The sequence below is a fragment of the Somniosus microcephalus genome, chromosome 11, assembly GCF_052327205.1.
Source record: "Somniosus microcephalus isolate GS21.2 chromosome 11, FLI_Smic_1.0, whole genome shotgun sequence".
Taxonomy (NCBI): domain Eukaryota; kingdom Metazoa; phylum Chordata; class Chondrichthyes; order Squaliformes; family Somniosidae; genus Somniosus; species Somniosus microcephalus.
Window position 1 is genome coordinate 23,439,090 of NC_140997.1, and position 21,999 is coordinate 23,461,088.

The following is a 21,999-nucleotide window of genomic DNA, read 5'->3' on the forward strand; positions in this document are numbered from 1 at the left end:
AGATTTGTATTCTTCCAATATGAACATATGTGAACACACGCATACAGAATAGGGGAGGGGGTGGGGGGTTAATTTGCTCTGGTAGGTGCGTTCACCTGAAATTTCTCCATGCCTGAAATAAACAGGGTCAACAGTTGAGTGCCAACACCTCCCCTCAGGTATTTTATACAAACCCATTGAGGAAATGGATCCCCCCCTCCGAGACATGTAGGAGCGAATTCCTCTCGGGGTCTCACTTTATAAATAAACCATTTCAAAAATCAAATGCACGCACACACGCATCAAATGTTTATTTTTTTTTATATTCAGTTTATTGATGAATAAAGTATAAAAATCTGAGTTACTAAAATGCTTCAAAAGGAACACTTTGTAAAACTCTGAAGTATGAATAAAAAGTTCCACATAAGTGAGTTTTATACACTATCAGTGTTTCCCCCTTTACACACGCAAGATTAAATGTTTATACAAACAGAATCAAAACATGACACCCCCCCTCGACAGCTCATTTACAAAATGTTTTGGTGCTTCCCCCCACCCCCCCATTTCCAAAATATTTTTTTTAAACCCCTTTAACTATTTTTTTTTTAAAACTGTTTTACACATAACAGGAACACACTGACTGTTAAAGGAAGTTCATGGAGCAAGGACCCAGGGTGGACCAGCCTCCTGCCTGCTCGTTTTTTTTTCTATTTTCACGGTAATCAAAATTACAAAAAAATCTTTTATTTTCCACTAGCAGCTACTTTAGAGAATCCAGTCAGTCAACAGTATTGCACCTTTACAACTGAGATTTTTTTTAATAAGGGTGAGTGAAGAGGATAAAAAAAGAGGGTTAGGGAGCGGTTAGTGATTTTAGTATAAATCATATTGTTACAATGCTCTTTTTTTTAAACATTTGTGGCTCTTTACAAAAACATTAATACATTCCTCCATTTTATAGCAGGAGCTGATTACAGGAGGGATTTAAAGTGTCGTCATTTTAAACGTTGAAATACACATTCCCCGTACACCGCCAGAAGTCGCTGGTCGTAAAAGAGGCTGAAGTCGCATTAGAATAACTCGTTACATTTTTTACCGTGGAAACAACGTGTGCCGACATCACAAGTTCTGCATTCCGCTAAGGTAGTCATCTCCCCTCAGCACCCATCAGGTACTTCTCGGGTCGAGTGTGGCCTGGGTCAGATCCGGTGGAGAGACCCCCCCACCCCCTCCTTACATTACCCTGACCACCTCCTACTGCACCAGTGTGACATTCCCAACTCCTATCAACATCTTGTAGAAAGAAGAGAACGTGGCATTTCCACACCGCCTTTCGCCACCCGGGGACGTCCCAAAGCACTTTACAGCCAATGAAGTACTTTTGAAAGTCTAGTCGCTTATCTCAGGGAAGATGCCAATTAACCCCAAACTGTATATTGATTTTTTTTAAATGACCACATCCACCAATTAAGATTTTTTTTCAAAGTGGAGATTCAGCATTTGCTGTTCGACATTAGCAAAATGACCTTTGAACTTGTGATGTCATTGTACGAACAGTGACAGAACAAAACACAGAGCTTACTTTCCCCCCCCCCCTTAGTATTTGTTTTTTTATTTAAAAATAGTGTTCATTTTTTTTAAAACAAGGTGATGGGTTATAAATTGAGCATTTTTTGGCAATGAGTATCCAGCGTTCCCAGACATCAATCTGCAGAGTTCTTTTGCCAATTTACTTTGTGGAACATATACTTGTGACCCAAATGCTTGGCTCGGAAGGGACTTTTGAAACAATGGTGGCTTGACTCGAGATGGTCCAGTTGAAAAAAAAGTGTGGGTAGTGTTTAGAATTAAGCCGTGTTTCAAAGTGAACAGGTGTTACTGCTCGCTCCCGTTCAGCAGGTGACTGTAGCAGTTAAGGTGCTAGCTTCCTAATTGTTTCCAGACACATAAATCTGCCACTCACAAAAGGATGAAGTAGTTGTGTCAGGTTTTGGCCTGGCTCCCAAGTCTCTCGGTCTGCAGCGAGGCGACGGAGCAGCCTTGGGCGTCAACACCACGGAGGAAAAAAAACCTCCACTTGTTCTCCCAGTTAGTTAGAGGAAACGGCATTTGGACATGTGCCTACAAGGAAGGATGTGGAGGAGGAGGAAAGGCAACGAGCAAGAACGCAAATGAACAACAACAAAATCCTAAAAAGTATTCTGTTAAATTCTTATCCTCACTGGTCACAAGATCTTAAAAAAAAAAATCTTTTTATTTAGAAAAAATATAATTACAAGAGCTTCAAAAAATCAATGAACTGTTCGTGCTGCCTTGATTTTATCCATAGATTGCCCATCCCCGACTTGGGTGTGGACTTTATTTAAAGCTTCCATTAATTTCCAACAGGAGTTGTACAAAGAAATGTATGCAAAACTTCTGTGCAACATGGGCCCTTGTGATAACGTAATCTGTTACAACAGACTTGAGAGACAATGCATAATACTATCACAACAGTCAAACCCCAGCTGTCCGTTATTTGTAGTGTCGCCGGAATTTGACAACGACACCACTTTTTAAGTTCGAACCTACCGTGAGAGTGAGGTCTTGTTTGTCAAAAAAAAACAGAAATGTAATTTGGTGTAAGTTATGAAAATAAGACCAGAAAATGCTGGACGTTCAGTCAGCAACTGATGAAAAGAATGCACCCAAAACACGATGTGTGGTTTTGTTCAGATGCGGACTGACTTGCTGTGCGTCTTCAGCATTTTCTGGTCTTATTTCAAGAGTTCTGACGGGTTGCAGATCTTTGTATCTCTGCTGAACCTGCACAAATAGTTTGTAAATACCGGGACTAAGATGAGCAATGGTCCCATGACTAACAGTGGGAGGAGTGGGGCAAAGGACACTGGATCAGAGGCACATTTACACAACTCGTCAGTTACCCAACCAGAACGAACAAAATAACCCGAATGTCATAGCCCAGCCAGACCAGTAAAGGAGTTGTCCATTAATGTTTAAACAGGGTCATCCCAAAAAAGGGACCAATGCCTAATCGTCAGAATTTTTTAAGACTTCAAAAAAAGATTTTTGTTCGCCACATTAGAGCTTAAAAAAAATACATTATTTGCAGGAGTACTTCTGTCTTGCAACAGGAATTAACCTCAGGACTGAGGCGCTTCAAATCTAAAACTCAGTACTAGTCGGCTAATGAAGCAGTTTACCAGCACGGGTAACTAATGGATTTAAACAATCCCTCCGGACCCCTTCAGAGAGCAATAAAGACTTTAATAAGATGCTGGGGTAGAAATTCGACTCAGGCAGCAGCAGAAAACGGCCGGTATCGCAGCGGCTGCCCAATTTACGCCCATATTCAGTGCCGCTGACTTTGTGCCACCACCCAAGACCAATTTCTACCCCATTACTTTCCTATTTTGGGACTGTGTCTGAAGAATATTTTTGATGATTATTTCAACCAATTAAAAAAAAAACTCCCCGCAAGTCTCGGTTTGATTTCTACTATTTTGACACACATTTCATTTATAAAATCCCACTTGTGACGCAAATCATCAATGAACTCAAAATTTAACAAACAAAAAAAAGGAAGAGGTTTGTGTCTTCGAAAGAGCTGCAGTGAAATACCAATCCAACATAAAACGATGTTAATTAAAATTGTACTTGCAGCTTCTTGGGAATCTGGAGGTTCATTAAAAGGCGGTTAACACAAGATGGCAGTCGGACTAGAGGAACTGTCACTATAGTGACAAGCGCGCACTACACTCGGAAGAAGCGGTGCACCGCACACAATGCGACGGAAAACTCCTCTTGTCCTGGTAGCTCTGATGCAGTCTGGTCTTTTGTTGTAACAGGATGGAAAGTGCAGAGTCCCAAATAAGTTTTGCACTTCTGCAACCCCATGGGCCAGGACACACTGCCATTTTGAATACTTTCAGTGTGTGTGTATATATATATATATATATATAATACTAGCTGGGGGGGCCCGGTGTTGTCAGGGCTTTTTTGGGCCGCGCGGTTTACGGCCAGGTGCTGCCGTTCCCCCGCTCTGTGTCACTCTTTCCCTCCCTGACCCTCTCTCTCTCCCTGCCCCTCTCTCTCACTGCCCCTCTCTCTCCCTGCCCCACTCTCTTTCCCCCCCCCTCTATATATATATATATATTAAAAAAAGGGCATAACACTAACATTTTGGAATAAGGTAATATCACAACTAGTTAAAAAAAATTTGGGATGAATTATTTCAGAGAATTTATTAGTGAAACGGAAAAGAATGGTGAAATAGTTTGATTTGAAAAAAAATAAAGGGCTGGTCAGAAGTGACTTGTGTCAAAATGGCTTCCCATTTTGCTTTATTTGCTAAAGTGATCTTGGTTGTGAATCCCACTAAACATCAAGGCAATGGTTGATTTTTTTTTAAACTGTGAAAGATTTAAGTGAGTTTTATTAATGATCTGAGGCACCAGGGAAATAAAATGCAAATCATTTTTATAATAAAAATTGAATGGCTTTTAAAACCCAACTTCCCAAAAAGGAACAATTTGTTCAACAGGCATACTTCTGGTACATTATATTTTTTGTTGACGTTATTCAACGTAAGCTCCTGCAATCTTTAGTTTCAGATATATCTATTATAAATATTAATTAGCTATGAGCCAAAGATAAACCTCTTGGTGGGAGATTTGAATGATCTGGGCACAAGTGTCAGCTGTGTCCACTGGTGCGGTGTGTGCACTGTGGGAACGTATCTAGTGAGATGTTCAAGGAAAACACATTTCCCGTAGCGCGGTGGGCTCCAACACATGAAGCGCGTATACTGTAGTTCCACTGACGTGGACTCAAGTGCAAGTGGTTAGCATTTTCCCTGCAAAAGAGGCCTTACACGAATCTCTGCAGTTAAATACCAATATGGCGTGAACTGCAAGTGGCATTCAAAAGGTTAGTTGTAATTGTCTGTACAACACATACAAGTATCTATGTACACAAATACAATGTGAAAATCTCTCTCCTCACTCTCTCGATTGTCGGTGATCACCTCTCCTTAGAAGGCATTCGGCAGTGAAATAAGTGCTCTCCATCAACACTATCGTTTTCTTTCTTAGTCCCCGCCAAGGCAAAATACTGCTCGAGTTCACTGTGAATTTACATTTGTCCATCCCCGGAAGAGTTCATTGATCTCACAAGCTATATAAATAGAGCTTAACCCTCTCGTATCTCTGATAGGTCATATTTCACAGTCATTAGAAAAGACTCCATTCAGATATCTGATACAGGACATTAGTAGACCAGTCTAACAACTGTACATAAAAGTGCTTCCCTCGTCCCAACTGAACAAAGTTAGGCCGCGAAGGAAGTAATCTGTGCTGTAGAAAAATACAATAATATAGTATCTCTTCTAAAACTTTTGTTTTTCTTTTATCAACATGCTCGAAGCTCAGATGACGCTCTTCAGCCTGAAGTGAAACCGAGGGCTATCGGCCTTTTTTTGTGTTCAAAACGTGACGTCAAAGAACGAACAGTGGCCACCACCATGGGATCCTGGTCAAAGTGACCAAAGATGTCCAGACTGGACAGTGTAATGACGTCATCCTATTCATTCATATTAAGTGCATAAAACATTCTTTGTCTGTGCCTGCAGGGGAGTCTTGCTGGTCGTGATCGCAGGTCAGCTAACTTTCTCCGACTGCTAGGCACTGCTGAAGGCCTGTTCTGGCAAAAAAAAAAGCTATGGACCGGAAGAGGGAAGGCCATCTTTGCCACTTTTTTTTTTCTTGGGATGTTCCAACGCTTTTTGCGTTCTCTCTTTATTTGGACAGTTTTCCCAGAAAGGCCTCGGATTCTTGTTACCACTCCACCTTTGTTGCTACTTTAGCAAATGATGGGCACGCCGTCCGTGTTGAAGATCATGCCCGTGGTTGGCTCGTAGGTTCCTGCCAAGTGGTACAAGTCCTCACTGTCCTGGTATTTCTTGGTCTTGACCATCTGCTCGTACTGGTCAAGGTTGACCACCTGGCACTTGTGGGAGATGGTCTGGACGTCATTTTCGTCTATGTGCGAAGACTGGTACAAAGCTCGCTGCGGGGGGGGGGGGGGGAGGGGGAGAAAAAGGAGGAACAAAATCATAGAATCTTACAGCACAGAAGAAGGAGGCCCTCCGGCCCATCGTGCCGGTGGTGCTGGTTTTGGTTTTGAACGCAAAATTCCACATGTGCAGACATTTCCTCTCTCCTTCCACACCCCCACCCCCCCACCCACCACCACCAACATTTAAAAACATTTCTTATTAGCTGGTTGAGAACTAGAAAAACCCATTGCACCAGCTCAGACCCTCTCCAGTCACAGTGCTGTATCTTAGTCCAAAGATGTGCGGGTTAGGTTGATTGGCCATGATAAAAAATTGGCCCTTAGTGTTAGGGGGGATTAAATACGTGGGGTTACGGGGATAGGGCTTGGGTGGGATGGCTGTCGGTGTAGGGACCGGGTGCTAGGGTTTGGATGATCAGCCATGATCTCGTTGAATGGCGGAGCAGGCTCGAAGGGCCGAATGGCCGAATGGCCTACTCCTGCTCCTATCTTCTATGTTTCTATGTTTATCTAGTCCATTACAACCCAACAGCACTTTGCTTTTACACTAGAGGTACACAATGACTGTATGTAACATTCTGGTCACTCTTGTACACACTAAACACGGTGAGCCATCTGAAAGCAAAACAAATCCTGTCCTGGTCACTCGTTTTTATATATCTGCTAAGACCATTTAAAAACAGATCTGCCTCCATTTTCCCTATAAAGCAGAAGGGATGCATACCCTGCAGGAAAGACTTGCATTTATATAGCGCCTTTCACGACCACCAGATTTCTCAAAGCGCTTTACAGCCAATGAAGCACTTTTTGAAGTGTAGTCACTGTTCTAATGTGGGAAATGCGGCAGCCAATTTGCGCACAGCAAGCTCCCACAAACAGCAATGTGATAATGACCAGATAATCTGTTTTTAGTGATGTTGATTGAGGGATAAATATTGGCCAGGACACCGGGGATAACTCCCCTGCTCTTCTTTGAAATAGTGCCATGGGATCTTTTACGTCCACCTGAGAGAGCAGACGGGGGCCTCGGTTTAACGTCTCATCCGAAAGACGGCACCGCCGACAGTGCAGCACTCCCTCAGCACTGCACTGGAGTGTCAGCCCAGATTCGGGTACTCAAATCTCTGGAGTGGGACTTGAACCCTCAACCTTCTGACTCAGAGGCGAGAGAGTGCTACCCACTGAGCCACAGCTGACACAGGGTGTAATTCTAATTTTGCGGGTTAAATCAAATCAGATCTTTCCATTTTTGCAAATAAGGTGTCAGAAGTGAGTGACATCAAATGCCCCAGAAATTCGGGAGCGCCCAAATTGGGCCTCGGTGCTCACTGTCACAGAGCCGCATGAGGTGTGAAGGATAACAAAAATAAATAAATAAATCGGGCTGCTGCTAGCATCGCAGGGCAAACCAATCGTGGAGAGGGGGCCTCAAATAGGCGTCAGGCCCCTTATTTGCATATGTAAAGGACCTAATGCCTGATTCAGGCGTGCGTAAAGGACACCGCGTTTATCCGTAGCCAATATGGCGGCCGGTGCGCATCCAGCTGGACGTGCGCGTGCTTCCTGCCTGGCATCTTGGGGTCTTAGTAGGCCGCTTAGTGCCTGAAAAACGGGTGCTACGTGGCCCAATTTCTAGGCTCTTAAGTTTCCATGGCCTTCTGGGGGGAGTTTAGTTAGTCGAATGAGCAGTAAAAATAGGATTTTCCCAGTGACTCGGGGAGTTTACCCAGTGAGTGGGCGAGTCATACAAACTAGGAAAGTCCCAGTTGGAAACCTGGCTTGCGCTCAGCTGGGTGGCGGTAAGGATTCCACAATTGGGATCAGCATTCTCTGGTTAGGAAGGGGGGAAATTGCCAGGGTTCCCAGGCATGTTTGCCATCCAGTGCCCCGTGCTGGAGGTGCATGTTGCAGGAAGACTGGAATTGGACTTGCCCGTTATGCCCGCTGATGTTGAAAGGGAATGCCCACACTCAGTGTCACAGCTCACTGATGAACAATGGTTAGTGACCAATTGTGCAAGATGCTGGAGGACAACTGGCTCGTGTGGAACCATACCCCAGCCAAGAGTAAACGCTTTCAGGAGAGGGAGTGGGCAGAACATTGTAAAGAATGAATCAGTAGACTGATGGTCATTATACTCAGGATTTTATAACTGGTTAAACAGTCTGCATGGTTGTCTGATGAAGTGTTGCAATTAGGAATGTGGCTTCTCAGACACTACGAATGACTGACAAGCTAGACCTAAAGATGAGTTAAAACGTTACTTATAATGGACAGATACCAATCCACATGCTGCTAATCTGAACTTTGGAGTCATTATATAACCAGCAAAAGGGAATAGATTCCCTGCAATTTGCAATACCCATGCAAACTTTGGAGTCAGTTAGTTAGCCGGTGAACTACGTGGACAGGCAATAACCCGCGCTGCATTCAGGGGTGTTATTGGGTTAAAGGTCCAGGTCTGAGATAGGCCAAGGACTGCTTTCCAAACTCACCTTCCCATCGTTGTGTTTTTTGCCCAGGTTGGTCTCTTCCGGGTGGTAGAACCATTTCACTCGTACCACCATGTTGTTGCCCCAAGACTCCCACATGCTTTGAATCCGACCGATGTACGGCAAGTTGGGGCGTCCGGCAGAGAGAAAGACGGCGCAGTCACCGAGCCGAATGATTTCTTTGCCTCTGACAATAGCCTTGTAGAAGAGCTTCTTGGCTTTTCCCTTCATTCCTCTCCTCTGCACAAAGATGAGGTACGTTAATCATTCCCCACGAATAATTGACAGTGTAACATTAAAAGTGTCACATTATGATCCCGTTGTAGACTGATGATGCACAGATATGAAATTTAAGGATTACTTAAGTAGGACAGCTTCTTATGTTCATGAAGTTGCGGGTGGGGCCACTAGTGACTGTACATGTCACAGCAAGTAGATTTTCAAACACTGCAGTTAAATATTACAACGAGAAATGCAAATATTGCAAGGCTTTCCTATAAGCTTTCCTTTCAGACTCTCTTTTCAATGGCAACTGATGCACAACACAAAGCGGTGCTGTAAATTTTGTGCTGGGTGAGAAGATTTCTATTAATAAGTAACTCCATCTACCGACACGATAAAGCAAGAGGGCATTCTATAGAGCAGGCTTCTCAAAAGAGCCCAGAGAGCTAGGCCCAGATTTTTTAGCAGCTGCCACTCAAGTACAATATTCAAATTAAATTTTAAAAATACAACAATGTATGTCTTTTTTTTGTGTAAAAGAATTTGTTCAGTATTTGTTGAGTCTTTTTCCTCCCCCAAATTCACATTCATTTTCCTAGAAAATTGCTGTTAATTAGTAAGCAGCTGCTTTTAATCCCGAGGCTGACATTCTTACCCGTTCGCACAAGGCTACAGTCGAATCCCAGTGAAAAGAAACAATTAATCCAGGCATAGAATTCTGATGCAGCAACTATGTGCCATTCTGTCCTGTACAAAGCCTCACCCTGTCCTAGGTAAATACAAATTCCTGATCCAAACACCACGGTTTAGTCAAATGAAACGCGGCTAATCTACTACTGAACTTCACCAAGAGCAGAAGTGTCATAGTGGGCAGCACGGTGGCATAGTGGTTAGCACTGTTGCCTCACAGCGCCAGGGACCCGGGTTCGAATCCGGCCTCGGGCGACTGTCTGTGTGGAGTTTGCACATTCTCCCCGTGTTTGCGTGGGTTTCCTCCGGGTGCTCCGGTTTCCTCCCACAGTCCAAAGATGTGCGGATTAGGTTGATTGGCTATGATAAATTGACCCTTAGTGTTAGGGGGATTAAATACGTGGGGTTACGGGGATAGGGTGGGATATGTGTTGGTGTAGGGGTTACGGGGATCGGGTGGGATATGTGTCGGTGCAGGCTCGATGGGCCGAAATGGCCTCTATCTGCACTGTGAGGTTTCTGTGATTTCTGTGATTCTGTCCAAACTGTGGGCCTGTTGGGGTATATCCAGCCCGTGAACCCCAACAATCCGGCCTACCAGGCTTAAGCAACACCTTTCTATTTGTGCTTATATTTCAGTTTTGGTCTCCTTACCTTGCCGTAGAGAGGAGACTGGTTCCTGGGATGGGGGGGGATTGTCCTATGAGGAGAGATTGAGTAGACTAGGCCTATATTCTCTAGAGTTTAGAAGAATGAAAGGTGATCTCAATGAAACATACAAAATTCTTACAGGACTTGACAGGGTAAATGTTTCCCCTTGGCTGGGGAGTCTAGAACCAGGGGTCACAGTCTCAGAATAAGGGGTCGGCCATTTAGGACTGAGATGAGGAGAAATTTCTTCACTCAGAGGGTGGTGAATCTTTGGAATTTTCTACCCCAGAGGACTGTGGAGGCTCAGTCATTGAGTATATTCAAGACAGAGATCGATAGATTTTTGAATATTAAGGGAATCAAGGGATATGAAGATAGTTCAGGAAAGTGGAGTTGAGGCAGAAGATCAGCCATGACCTTATTGAATGGCGGAGCAAGCGCGAAGGACCAAATGGCCTACTCCTGCTCCTATTTCTTATGTTCTTATTTCCTACTCGCTGTTTGGTCCGGTTTGAAATCTGTAGACCTGGAGATTTGGAAAGGCCAGTTCTTAGCGCTGTTGCCTCTCTGGTGGACACATCCAAAACCAGGCCAGTTAGTATTCGCAGCTTGAAATATATTCAGATTTAGTGGGAACATGTGCTTATATATACGGGGCCTGCAAAGGGTCCACACTCGGCAGCAAAGGGGTACTCCGAACCCAAGCTTTCATACTCGGGGGTAGCCAGACACTAGGGACCCCAATTTTAAAAGGGGGCTGGGGGTATGGTGCACGTCAGCCCCCGAAGTGGGCAGTGAACCCGGGGCTGCTTGGCCGACCTCAATAGCTGGGCTTCATTTGAATAAATTCTCTCCGATCTGGTCAGATCCAATACCTGTAAAAGAAGGACCCCCACTGCCATCCTGCAGGTGTCCCGCTCGCCTGCTCAGAAGCGCAGGTTAAGATCAGGACCCGGCAGGAAGGCAGCGTCATCTGGGGGTGGGGGTGGGTGAGTAACTGGCTTAATTTTAACTGCCCGCTCCTCTGCACCCGGTGTCCGCCAGGCAGGGAGCCTGCGAGGTCAACCCTGTCAATCTATCAGATTTCTGTATTTTTCAGCATTACTTCTTCTTAGGTAGTCGCTCAGAACCGAGGATGACTTGCTTCCACACTAAAAATGAGTTCTCAGGTGACTGATGAGTCCAATGCGGGACCTACAGTCTCTGTCACAGGTGGGGCAGACGGTGGTTGAAGGGGCGGGTGGGTGGGGTGCTTGGGTTGACGTGCGCTCCTTGTGCTTGTTCCCGGCGAAGAGACTCGAGGTGTTCGACGCCTTCCCAGATGCTTCTCAGTATTAATTGAATTACTGGATGATTTTCAGAATTAATTGAATTACTGGATGATTTTCAGTATTAACTGAATTACTGGATGATTTTCAGTATTAACTGAATTACTGGCAGCTGAATTTTGTTGCTACAGCTATATGCTAATATTAGATAGAATTGAAAAGTAGAGAAGTTATGCTAGACTTGTATCGAACCTTGGTTAGACCACACCAGGAGTGCTGTGCACAGTTCTGGTCGTTATATTAGAAAGTATGCCTGAATAGTAACACCATCACAGGTAGGAGGGGAAATAAAGAAATTGTTTTCAAAATGATTGATGTTATTTTTGATTGAATTGAACAGGAATTTCGTTCTCGGTGGGCGAGCCTGGATGGAGAGAGTGGCACCACAGTTGACCCTCATTCTGTCCTAACCTCCTCCTCCTCCCAGGAGGGGTCACTAGAGAGCAGTCAGGAGTGGGAACCCCAGCTGATTCATTTCTGTTGTGCAGTCCGAGGGTGCCGAGGCCAATTGTTGCCCTGGGTGAGAACAGCCAATTCAACCCAAAGCGGGGACTGAACCTGGGACTTTCCTGAACCTGCGCGAGTCAGTATGGCACTCGTCAGCGTGGTTGCCCACCTGAGCCATTGCTGGAATTTATACAATAGCTTCACAGGGCGTTTGGAGATAGGTTAGCCTGCCCAACAGTGAACCCATTGCAAAAAGCTTGCTCTGTAGCCATGTGAACATTCCCAGTGACCAATACGGTGACACCTTCCAGGCTTTGGACTGCTGAAACCCCACTGAGAGGCGAAATCATAGAATCAAAGCACATTCGGCCCATCGTGCCTGTGCCGGCTCTTTGAAGGAGCCATTCCATTGTTCCTATTGCCCTGCTCTTTCCCCCCTAGCCCTGCAAATTTTGCCCATCAAGTATTTCTCCAATTCCCCTTTGAATGTTACGATTGAATCTGCTTCCACCGCCCTTTCAGGCAGATTGCAACTCGCTGCCTGAAATAGATTCTCTTCCTCTCCCTCTGGTTCTTTTGCCAATGACCTTAAATCTATTTTAAAATTTAAATTGCCTCTCAATCAATTTTGTTTTTTTGTGACAAATCCATTCAGGCTATCGATGCAGTTAAATACGCTGCAGGTTGTAACCAACTTGAACCCACGGACCCACAACTGTAACACTATCCGGCAGTAAACCGGGACTGGTGTCTATAGAGGTCTCCTGGGTCTGTGTCCGGGCACACTGTATCCTGAGCGCAACGAATACACCATCATCGCCTGGGTTGGACGGCACGCTTGTGGGCTGCACACATGCCCGATTTTCTGGCACTTGCTGTACCCAGGTGCTCTGCCCAGACACAGACCCAGGAAAATTCTCCTCTTCTAACTCTTGTGCGTACCTGGCATACGTACATCGTACAAAAGAATTCTGCCAAGCTTGGGTACAATGCTGCCACCAAGACATGGGGGCCAGGCCACGATATCGTAAGTCATCGAGAGTCAGGGTGAAAGCCACGTGATTCCCTTCAAATCCAACGTTACACTTCAGTGTTTCCAACCCCATCCAACCCTCGCAACCCCAATCTTCCTCAAATCCTCACTGCCCCAACACCTCTGTTCTCCTCTACGCACGCACTCCACTCCCACACCAGCTCCCCCCTCGGCCTCAAGTCTCCTGTAGCCCACCCAGATACTGCTACAACCCAACCCCTCTCACTAACACAGCACTGTAACCTCCGACATACCCAAAGCAACGCGGGACCTCTACCAGTTTATTTATACATGTGCCAGAATGAATCTAAACTCGATGCGAGTTCTGAAAATATTCCTCGATCGCCACAGCTTTACTTCCTAGATTCAAGCTGATTAAATTAGGTTATGATGTGTCAACTGTACTCATCTTTATTTTTTTCATATACGTAGATATGAATAGTATTTACCTGTGTCGGCTTCCCAAACCATTTCCAAAGTTGTCTGGCTGGAAGAAAGGCGGCTATTTTGGGCCGGTTCTCCACCGACGGCAGCCGCTGCCGTTTGGCCAGCTCTTTGGTGGTCGGCAGATGGATGCCTTCTCGCTTCTTGGGCTTACTTTTGGCGTTACCCTGTTGCTGCTTCTTCTTTTGGCTCTGGGTTTGCTGCGGAGGCACGCACTGGGGCTGGGCCTCGGAGGGCGGACGGGCCGGCTGCCCCGAAGACGCGGCGGGCGCCGGGGCGGACTGGCAGCTGGACTCCTCGTCGGAACTGCAGGACGAGTCTTCGTCGGTCGTCGAGGACGAAGAGGACGAGCTCGACGAGGAAGAGGAGGAGGAGGAGGAACTAGAAGATGAAGACTGGGACGACGACGACACAGGCGACGATGCTCTGGAGCTCGTCGCGCTGCTGTTTCCCTGAGCCTCTCCTGCATTGTTCTGTTGATCATCCTCACCGTCGGACTCTGGACCGCTGCTGCTGCTGGCGCTACTTTCCCCATTTTCCTTCTTTTTGTTTTTCATTTTGGTTATAATAATATCAGAATTGGGGCCAAATGTCCCAGCAGAGTAAGCAGCTCCTATGTTTGGCTCCTTCTTGGCAGCCTTGGTTTTTGAGGGTTTCTGCTTGACGTCACTGCTCCCAGCTGCTGCAGGATAGGCTAGGTTGAGCATGGCTTTGTTGTCCATCTTGCCCGTTAAGTTCTGGTCTTCCATCATCATTGCTTTGGTCTTCTTCGTTTTGGGTGACATCACCCCTTCATGGTCTAACTTAACGAGAATCTCCGGCTCCAGCTGCTTCCTCAGTCCTTTGCCGACGGTGCCGAATTCTTGAGGTTCTTCCTCAGCTTTCTTCCCCTTCTTGGCGGCTTTCACTTTTACTCCAGCGTTCTCGGGGGCGACGAATGAGTCCAGCGCCCCCGGCAGGTCACCGTACGTTTCCATGCCAAGAACATTCCCAAAAACAGGAGGCGGGAAAGCAGATGGCAGCTGGGCGTTTTGTTTTGGGACGAGCTTCACTTTAACCGCCGCCGCCTTCTTCTTCTTCTCGCTCACGGCTCGGGGCACAGCTCCACTGGCATTCCTTTTCTGGAGACACTTTCTCGTTGTTTTCACAACTTGTTTAGTCTGGCTGTCTGCATCGCCCTGACCCTCTGCCAGCCCAGCAACTTCGTTCTGATCTGAGACGGAGTCAGGTCCTAAAGGAATTTATTTAAGGAAAAAAAATTAATCGAAATTATTTTATATTTTCTTCCATTATTTTCCTCAACCAAGGCCCCGTCTGCCCTCTCAGATAAAGACTTGCATTTATATAGAAAGACTTGCATTTATATAGAAAGACTTGCATTTATATAGATAATACATAATACAGATAGGCTCTATTCAAAGAAGTTCAGGACGTTCTCCCAGTGTTGTGGCCAATATTTATCCCTCAACCATCATCACTAAAAGACAAATGATCTGGTAATTGTCACGTTGCTTTTTGTGGGATCTTGCTGTGTTGCAAATTAGCTGCCGCATTTGCTACTTTACAACAGTGACTAGACTTTGAGCCTGTTCGTCGACAGCAGTGTTTGGCATCACTACGTGCACCCCACTACAAGGCTGCCTGGGCAGGCAGTGACTAGTGGGGTGCCGCAGGGATCGGTGCTTGGACCCCAGCTATTCACAATATATATTAATGATCTAGACGAGGGAACTAGATGTAATATCTCCAAGTTTGCAGACGACACATAGCTGGGTGGGCGTGTGTGCTGTGAGGAGGATGCAGGGAAACTCCAGTACGATTTGGACAGGTTGGGTGATTTTGCCATGCATCTGCCCAATGTGGATAAATGCGAGGTTATCCACTTTGGTGGCAAAAACAGGAAGACAGATTATTATCTGAATGGTGATAGATTGGGAAAAGGGGAAGTGCAACGAGACCTGGGTGTCCTTGTGCACCAGTCGCTGAAGGTAAGCATGCAGGTGCAGCAGGCGGTTAAGAAGGCAAATGGTATGTTGGCCTTCATAGCGAGAGGATTCGAGTACAGGAGCAAGGATGTCTTGCTGCAGTTGTACAGGACCTTGGTGAGACCACACCTTGAACATTGTGTGCAGTTTTGGTCGCCTTATCTGAGGAAGGATGTTCTTGCCATGGAGAGAGTGCAGCAAAGATTCACCAGACTGATACCTGGGATGGCAGGAATGACATATGAGGGGAGATTGGGTCGATTGGGCTTATACTCACTGGAGTTTAGAAGAATGAGAGGGGATCTCATTGAAACTTATAAAATTCTGACAGGACTAGACAGGCTAGATGCAGGAAGGATGTTCCCGATGTTGGGGGAGTCCAGAACCAGGGGTCACAGTCTAAGGATAAGGGGTAAGCCATTGAGATGAGGAGGAATTTCTTCACCCAGAGAGTGGTGAACCTGTGGAATTCTCTGCCACACAGGGCAGTTGAGGCCAATTCATTAAATATATTCAAGAAGGAGTTGGATATATTTCTTGAGGCTAAAGGGATCAAGGGATATGGGAGAAAGCAGGGACAGGGTACTGAATTTGGATGATCAGCCATGATCTCATTAAATGGCGGAGTGGGCTCGAGGGGCCGAATGGCCTACTCCTGCTCCTAGCTTCTATGTCTCTATGAACTGCAATAAATGTTAAGAAGGGTAAGGAATATAGGAACAGGAGTAGGCCATCCAGCCCCTCGAGTCTGCTCCTTCATTCAATTAGATCGTGGCAGATCTGTATCTCAACACCGTTTACCCGTCTTGGTTCCACATCCCTTCATACTCTCACTTAAAAAACTCAGTTTTTAAATTTTCAACTGACCTCCCACCCAGCCTCAACAGCTTTTTGGGGGAAAGAGAGTTCCAGATTTCCACCACCCCTTGTGTGAAGAAATGCTTCCTGACATCAGCCCTGAACGGCCAAGCTCTAATTTTAAGGTTATGCCCCCTTGTTCTGGGCTCCCCCACCAGAGGAAATAGTTTCTCTCTATCTACCTTATCAACTCCTTTAATACGAACATACGAATTAGGAGCAGGAGTTGGCCACTTGGCCCTTCGAGCCTGCTCCGCCATTCAATAAGATCATGGCTGGTCCGATTACTCCACATTCCCGCCTACCCCATATAACTTTTCACCCCCTTGCTTACCAAGAATCAATCTACCTCTGCCTTAAAAATATTCAAAGACTCTGCTTCCACCGCCCTCTGAGGAAGAGAGTTCCAAAGACTCACGACCCTCTGTGAGAAAAAATTTCTCCTCATCTCTGTCTTAAATGGGCGACCCCTTATTTTTAAACAGTGACCCCTAGTTCTAGATTCTCCCACAAGAGGAAACATCCTCTCCACAGCCACCCTGTCCAGACCCCTCAGGATTTTATATGTTTCAATCAAGTCACCTCTTACTCTTCTAAACTCCAGCAGATACAAGCCTAGCCTGTCCAACCTTTCCTCATAAGACAACCCGCCCATTCCAGGTATAAGTCTGGTAAACCTTCTCTGAACTGCTTCCAGCGCATTTACATCCTTCATTAAATAAGGAGATCAATACTGTACACAGTACTCCAGATGTGGTCTCACCAATGCCCTGTATAACTGAAGTATAACCTCCCTACTTTTGTATTCAATTCCCCTCGCAATAAACAATAACATTCTATTAGTTTTCCTAATTACTTGCTGTACCTGCATAATAACCTTTTGCGATTCATGCACTAGGACACCCAGATCCCTCTGCGTCTCAGAGCTTTGCAATCTCTCACCATTTAGATAATAGGCTTCTTTTTTATTCTTCCTGCCAACATGGACAACTTCACATTTTCCCACATTATACTCCATTTGCCAGATCTTTGCCCAATCACTTAACCTATCCATATCCCTTTGTAGACTCCTTGGCCTAGAAATTCACTATAGCCCCGTTTGGGGCGCCAGCCTCGCCAGGGCGCTAAAAGTAGCGCCCCAGACGCAGTCGCGGCCGCCCGCCGGAAATTCAGCTGGAGCGCCCCAGAGGGAAGCGTGGCGCTACTGGAGGCGCCCCGCATCCCTCTTGGGGCGCTGCGACTGAATATCGCTGCGCAACGTGCCGCAGCGCCACACGCTGCGGCACGTCACGCTGCGGTATTGCAGGCCTTCCTCCCCTTCTTAAAGGGGAAGGGCATTGTGCAGCGCGATCTGGGGCCCAGCTGGGCTCCCAAGGATCGGGAGTGCAGGCAAAAGAGCCCGGCACCGAGGAGAAGTGCCGGGCTCTTGGAACGCAGTCGGCACTCTGCGGGGGAGGGGGGGTGTGGGGGCTCAGGAGGCCGGGGACGGCAGCACGGAGAGGTGCTGGCAGGCGGCCAGCAACAAAAATGGCCGCCCCGCACCTCTCCTTTAATTAGCGCCTCTACCGCCGCAGGTAGGCCCCCCTGAACCGGTCGCAAATAGCGTCCAGCGTTAAAGCAGGGGGCGCATCTAAATATCGCGATCGGGGCGTCAGTGGGGCGCTGCGCACACCGATGACGTCATCGGTAGCGGCGCAGCACTAACGGCTAGCGCCGCCATTGGTGTCCTGCTGAATTTAGCGGGAGGCGTGGCCAGTGGCTTCCGACCCACTTAGCGCCCTCTTAAGGCGCTAACGGGTGGCGCAGCCCACTGAATTTCTAGGTCCTTATGTCCTCTTCACAATTTACTTTCCTACCTACCTTTGTGATAATCATTTTATCGTCTCTTAATCTTCTAAATTCAAAGGAGTACAGATTTCCGCTACCCTTTGAGGGAGGAAGTGCTTCCTGACTTCACTTCCTTCACGACGATTTCTCCAGGTTTATCTATAATTTCTCTGCCAATCTGTGCTGCGAGAGGGGCCTAATTAATGATCTACTTACCAGTTTTCCCTCTGGTGGGCATTTTCCTCCCACGGCCTTTACTTTTCGCCGCACCGCTGTCGGAGCCCTGAGCGCTGGCCTCCTTGCTGTCCACGGTATCTTTGCTGGACTTCCTGCTCTGCCGTTTGGTGTTGGGCACCAGCAGAGCAGGTGACGGCTCTGCACCTGTTAAGAGGAAGCCAGTCTCTGAATCAGACACTGACAGACATAGCCACTTTTAACTTTTGTGCTACTCATAACAGCAAAAAGATTCAACGAATGGAGGAATTTTTTTTTTAAATGAAGGGGAGGGAGCGGGGTTGTGTCTGGCGGTTACACCGCTGGCTTCTCCACCAGATGGTGGTCACTGCTTCCGAATCTTGGGGGGGGGTGTCCAAAACTCAAACCCACCAGACAACGGTTGCAAACTGTTTGGTCAAGTGTCAGCCAAGGTCTCCCCCATCGGCATCTTGGAGAGCAGAATGGTTGCAGCTCGGAGAGGGTGGCGGGGGGGGGGGGGAAATAAATCACATATTGGACTCTTCCACCTTTTCAAGGTTTCTTGAAATGAGGATTGTAGGGAGGTGGTTGGGGGAGGTGGGAGGGGGCTGGAAAAGTTTAGGCTAGCAAAAAAATAAATTCTACCAGCGAGGTTATATATTATGTTTACTTTCAAGGTAGTTGAGATCCCCGCCCACTTTTTATTTTGATGCTGTCTATTCAGGTCAAGCCAACCTACTTTGGGTAGGTAGAAACAGCCTTCGTACCACCACTGACTACAGTTCTCATCCATAATTTAACACAGACCCCACGCTGATTTATCCCTTTGAAAAGAAAGGTAGTGCGAACGAACAAAACTATTGCACCATCCCTTTCAAGCCAGTTTAAAAGGTTCCTGTCAAATGTCACACGGCCGTCCTGCTAACACGACCGGATGCATTTTGATTTGAGGCCATCGGTTTTACGTACATTGAATCTTATAATCTGGAGGCAGGAGACGTATGTGAGAAAGCGGAATCCGCCCAGTGTCACCATCATCAAACTCCACCGTTATCAGATCTTCATCTTCATCAGGGTCCGGGCTCCCTAAAGAAAGGGGAGAAGCAGAAGGGGAAAGAGGGTTAGGAGCAAAGCTAAGGGAAGGAATGGAGATCTGGGTTGTGGCTGGATTGGAAGGGAACACATGGGTAGTTGGATACAGCACAGTTAATGCTAGATAACATGTCATTGTAGAAAACGATCCGGAGAATATACTATACTGATTGGGGAATGGTTTACTCTAAAGTAAAACTAGGACTGTAGGTGCTATAATATCCTCGTACTGACGTATGTGAGAAACAAGGACTTGAGTACATAAATTAGGCTGACACTCCAGTGCAGTACGGAGGCAGTGCTGCACTGTCGGAGGGCCATCTTTCAAATGAGACATTAAACCGAGGCCCTGCCTGCCCTCTTAGGTGGATGCAAAAGATCCCACGACACTATTTCGAAGAAGAGCAGGGGGGTTCTCTCTGGAGTCCTGGCCAATATTTATTCCTCAACCAACACCAAAAAAAATATATCTTCTGGTTACTATCGCATTGCTGTTTGTGGGATCTTGCAGAGCGCAAATTGGCTGCAGCGTTTCCTATGTTACAACAGTGACTACACTCCAAAAAGTACTTCATTGGCTCTAAATGGCTTTTGAGACGTCCTGAGGTTGTGAAAGGCGCTATATATATGCAAGTCTTTCTTTCTGGTTCACTAGCTGGTCGATCAATAGTTGTCCAACCAGTTTATTCTGGTGTTTAAGAAAGAGAAAAACAAAATGTGGCTTTTGTGCACTCACGTGGCCCAGTAGGCCCACTAAGAACATGAACGTCTGTAGAGCTTTCCTTAACAATCAGTGTCTGACAACGTATCGGTTCAGCAGAGCCTGCTAGAACTGGACTGGAGTTAAGTTAGTTGGTCTGCAAGGTGGAGTTTGTACGCTTGCAGACGCTTCTTCAGGTGTTATTTTTGCACAGTCCAGTAAGTGAACGCATTGTCCGAGGCTTAAGAATCCTCCCCACCCCAGGCTTGCAAGGTGAGCACCACTGAAAGTGAATGGACAGTACATTCAACAACAACAACTTGAATTTAGATAGCGCCTTTAATGTGGTACAACATCCCAAGGCCCACCAGACAAAAATCGACACCGAGCCACATAAGGGGATATTAGGCCAGGCGACCAAAAGCTTGGTCAAAGAGGTCAGTTTTAAGGAGCCTACGGGGGAGAAGGGGCTAAGAGGCGTAAAAAGAGATGAGAAGAAAAAGGGGAATAGGAGCAAAAATGCGCGCGCGAATGGACACAGTGAGACTTAGAATCTTTACCGTACCTGCGTAACCTGAGTAAGGAGATGCCAGTCCAGGAGCAATCTTAGAAAAAAAATCAGTAACTGGGGTTGGGGGGGGTGGGGGGGGGCGGAAATCATTAAATGACTGTTTAGAAGTTGGTGACCAGAAAACATTCGATATCCTGTGGTGTTCGCTAGCCGTGGAAAGCTGAGCTGCCTCATGTGGAGCTATGCTAAACCTTTAGTAACACTATTCCTTTATCATTCAATCCTGGATTTTAATGAATCCCTAAAACCAGTACAAAATAAGAACCATATGGACTCACGGTTAGGTGCCATGACCCAATAGGACTTCCTAGGTTAACAAAAAAATACACTCTGAATTATGCTTTTGGTTAAATCAGGGAAGCAGCTTATCAACCAACAATCAATGATTTGAACACAAAATGAAGTATGCATACAACATTTAAGAAAATTGGGTTTTTTTTTGTTAACTTTTAGCAGCCAAGAATTGTTCTAAATTGACACCACTGCTGCCAGAGAGTGAAATACGTATTTTCTGATTTTATGTTACAGGTCTGGTTACAATCTTCCAAATATGGCATTTCACACGAGTGAAAATGAAAACCAATATTACACCTCAAGTGAAAGCAATGCCTGTAGGCTGCTTTCTGGAACCACTTAAAACTGCATCTCAACACCCGGTGTGGTACGAAGCTGCACAGACCAAAGAAGTCCCGGTTGGATCCGGGCTCTGTGTTGAGTTAGATGATCTCGGCGGGGGGCGCGGGCTGGACATAATGGCCATGTTACAAGTCAGGACTCTGGTTCCCTAGCTCGGGAAGGGAACAGGCAGCCAGGGTTCCTGCTCCTGACTGCTAACCAACATCTTCAGTTGGCACCGTACATGAGGATGGAAAGGAGAGGACGTGATCAGACTCATCTTTGTGGTCAAATAGCCCACTGACCCTCACTGCCTAGGCTTACACCGAACAATAGCCTCTTAGCAGAATAGGCCCCAAGCTCTGGAATTCCCTCCCTAAACCTCTCCGCCTCTCTACCTTTTTCTCTCCGTTTTAAGTCGCTCCTTAAAACCTACCTCTTTGACCAAGCTTTTGGTCACCTGTCCCAATAGCTCCTTAGCTGGCTCGGTGTCAAATTTTGTTCGATAACACTCCTGTGAAGCGCCTTGGGACGTTTTACGAGGTTAAAGGCGCTGTATAAATGCAAGTAGTTGTTGTAGATGTGATACTGGTGGGCAGCTGTAGCCCAGGAAACCCTCCCCCTGCACGAGGGGGTTAAACATGGAGCTGAGCAAAGACCACCTAACATGCTACTGCAATCCAACTCCTTGCTTGTGAGGAAAAAAAGGGTCCAATCCTAAATAATGGATCTGTCCCAGCTCAGAACAGGGCAGTGATCACAGACCATCATCCTGGGTGAAATATCCCATTGGGA

The 21,999-nt window shown here is 46.4% G+C and overlaps 1 protein-coding gene across 10 annotated transcripts in view; it reads right to left on the reverse strand.

Annotated features, from left to right (window-relative positions):
* Positions 1–283: 283 nt before the first annotated feature.
* tnrc18 (trinucleotide repeat containing 18) overlaps positions 284–21,999 on the reverse strand; it is a 198,495-nt gene continuing 176,779 nt past the window's right edge. For 9 of the 10 annotated variants that reach the window (XM_086000340.1, XM_086000338.1, XM_086000339.1 and 6 more), the window contains 5 exons: positions 19,196–19,312; positions 18,248–18,445; positions 13,367–14,592; positions 8,550–8,786; positions 284–6,045 (listed from right to left, as the gene is read on the reverse strand). In XM_086000340.1, the coding sequence (XP_085856466.1) occupies positions 5,839–6,045; positions 8,550–8,786; positions 13,367–14,592; positions 18,248–18,445; positions 19,196–19,312 (1,985 nt within the window). In that variant the 3' untranslated portion in view covers positions 284–5,838. The remainder of the gene's footprint in view (positions 6,046–8,549; positions 8,787–13,366; positions 14,593–18,247; positions 18,446–19,195; positions 19,313–21,999) is intronic. The other variant, XM_086000342.1, reaches the window with a different exon arrangement.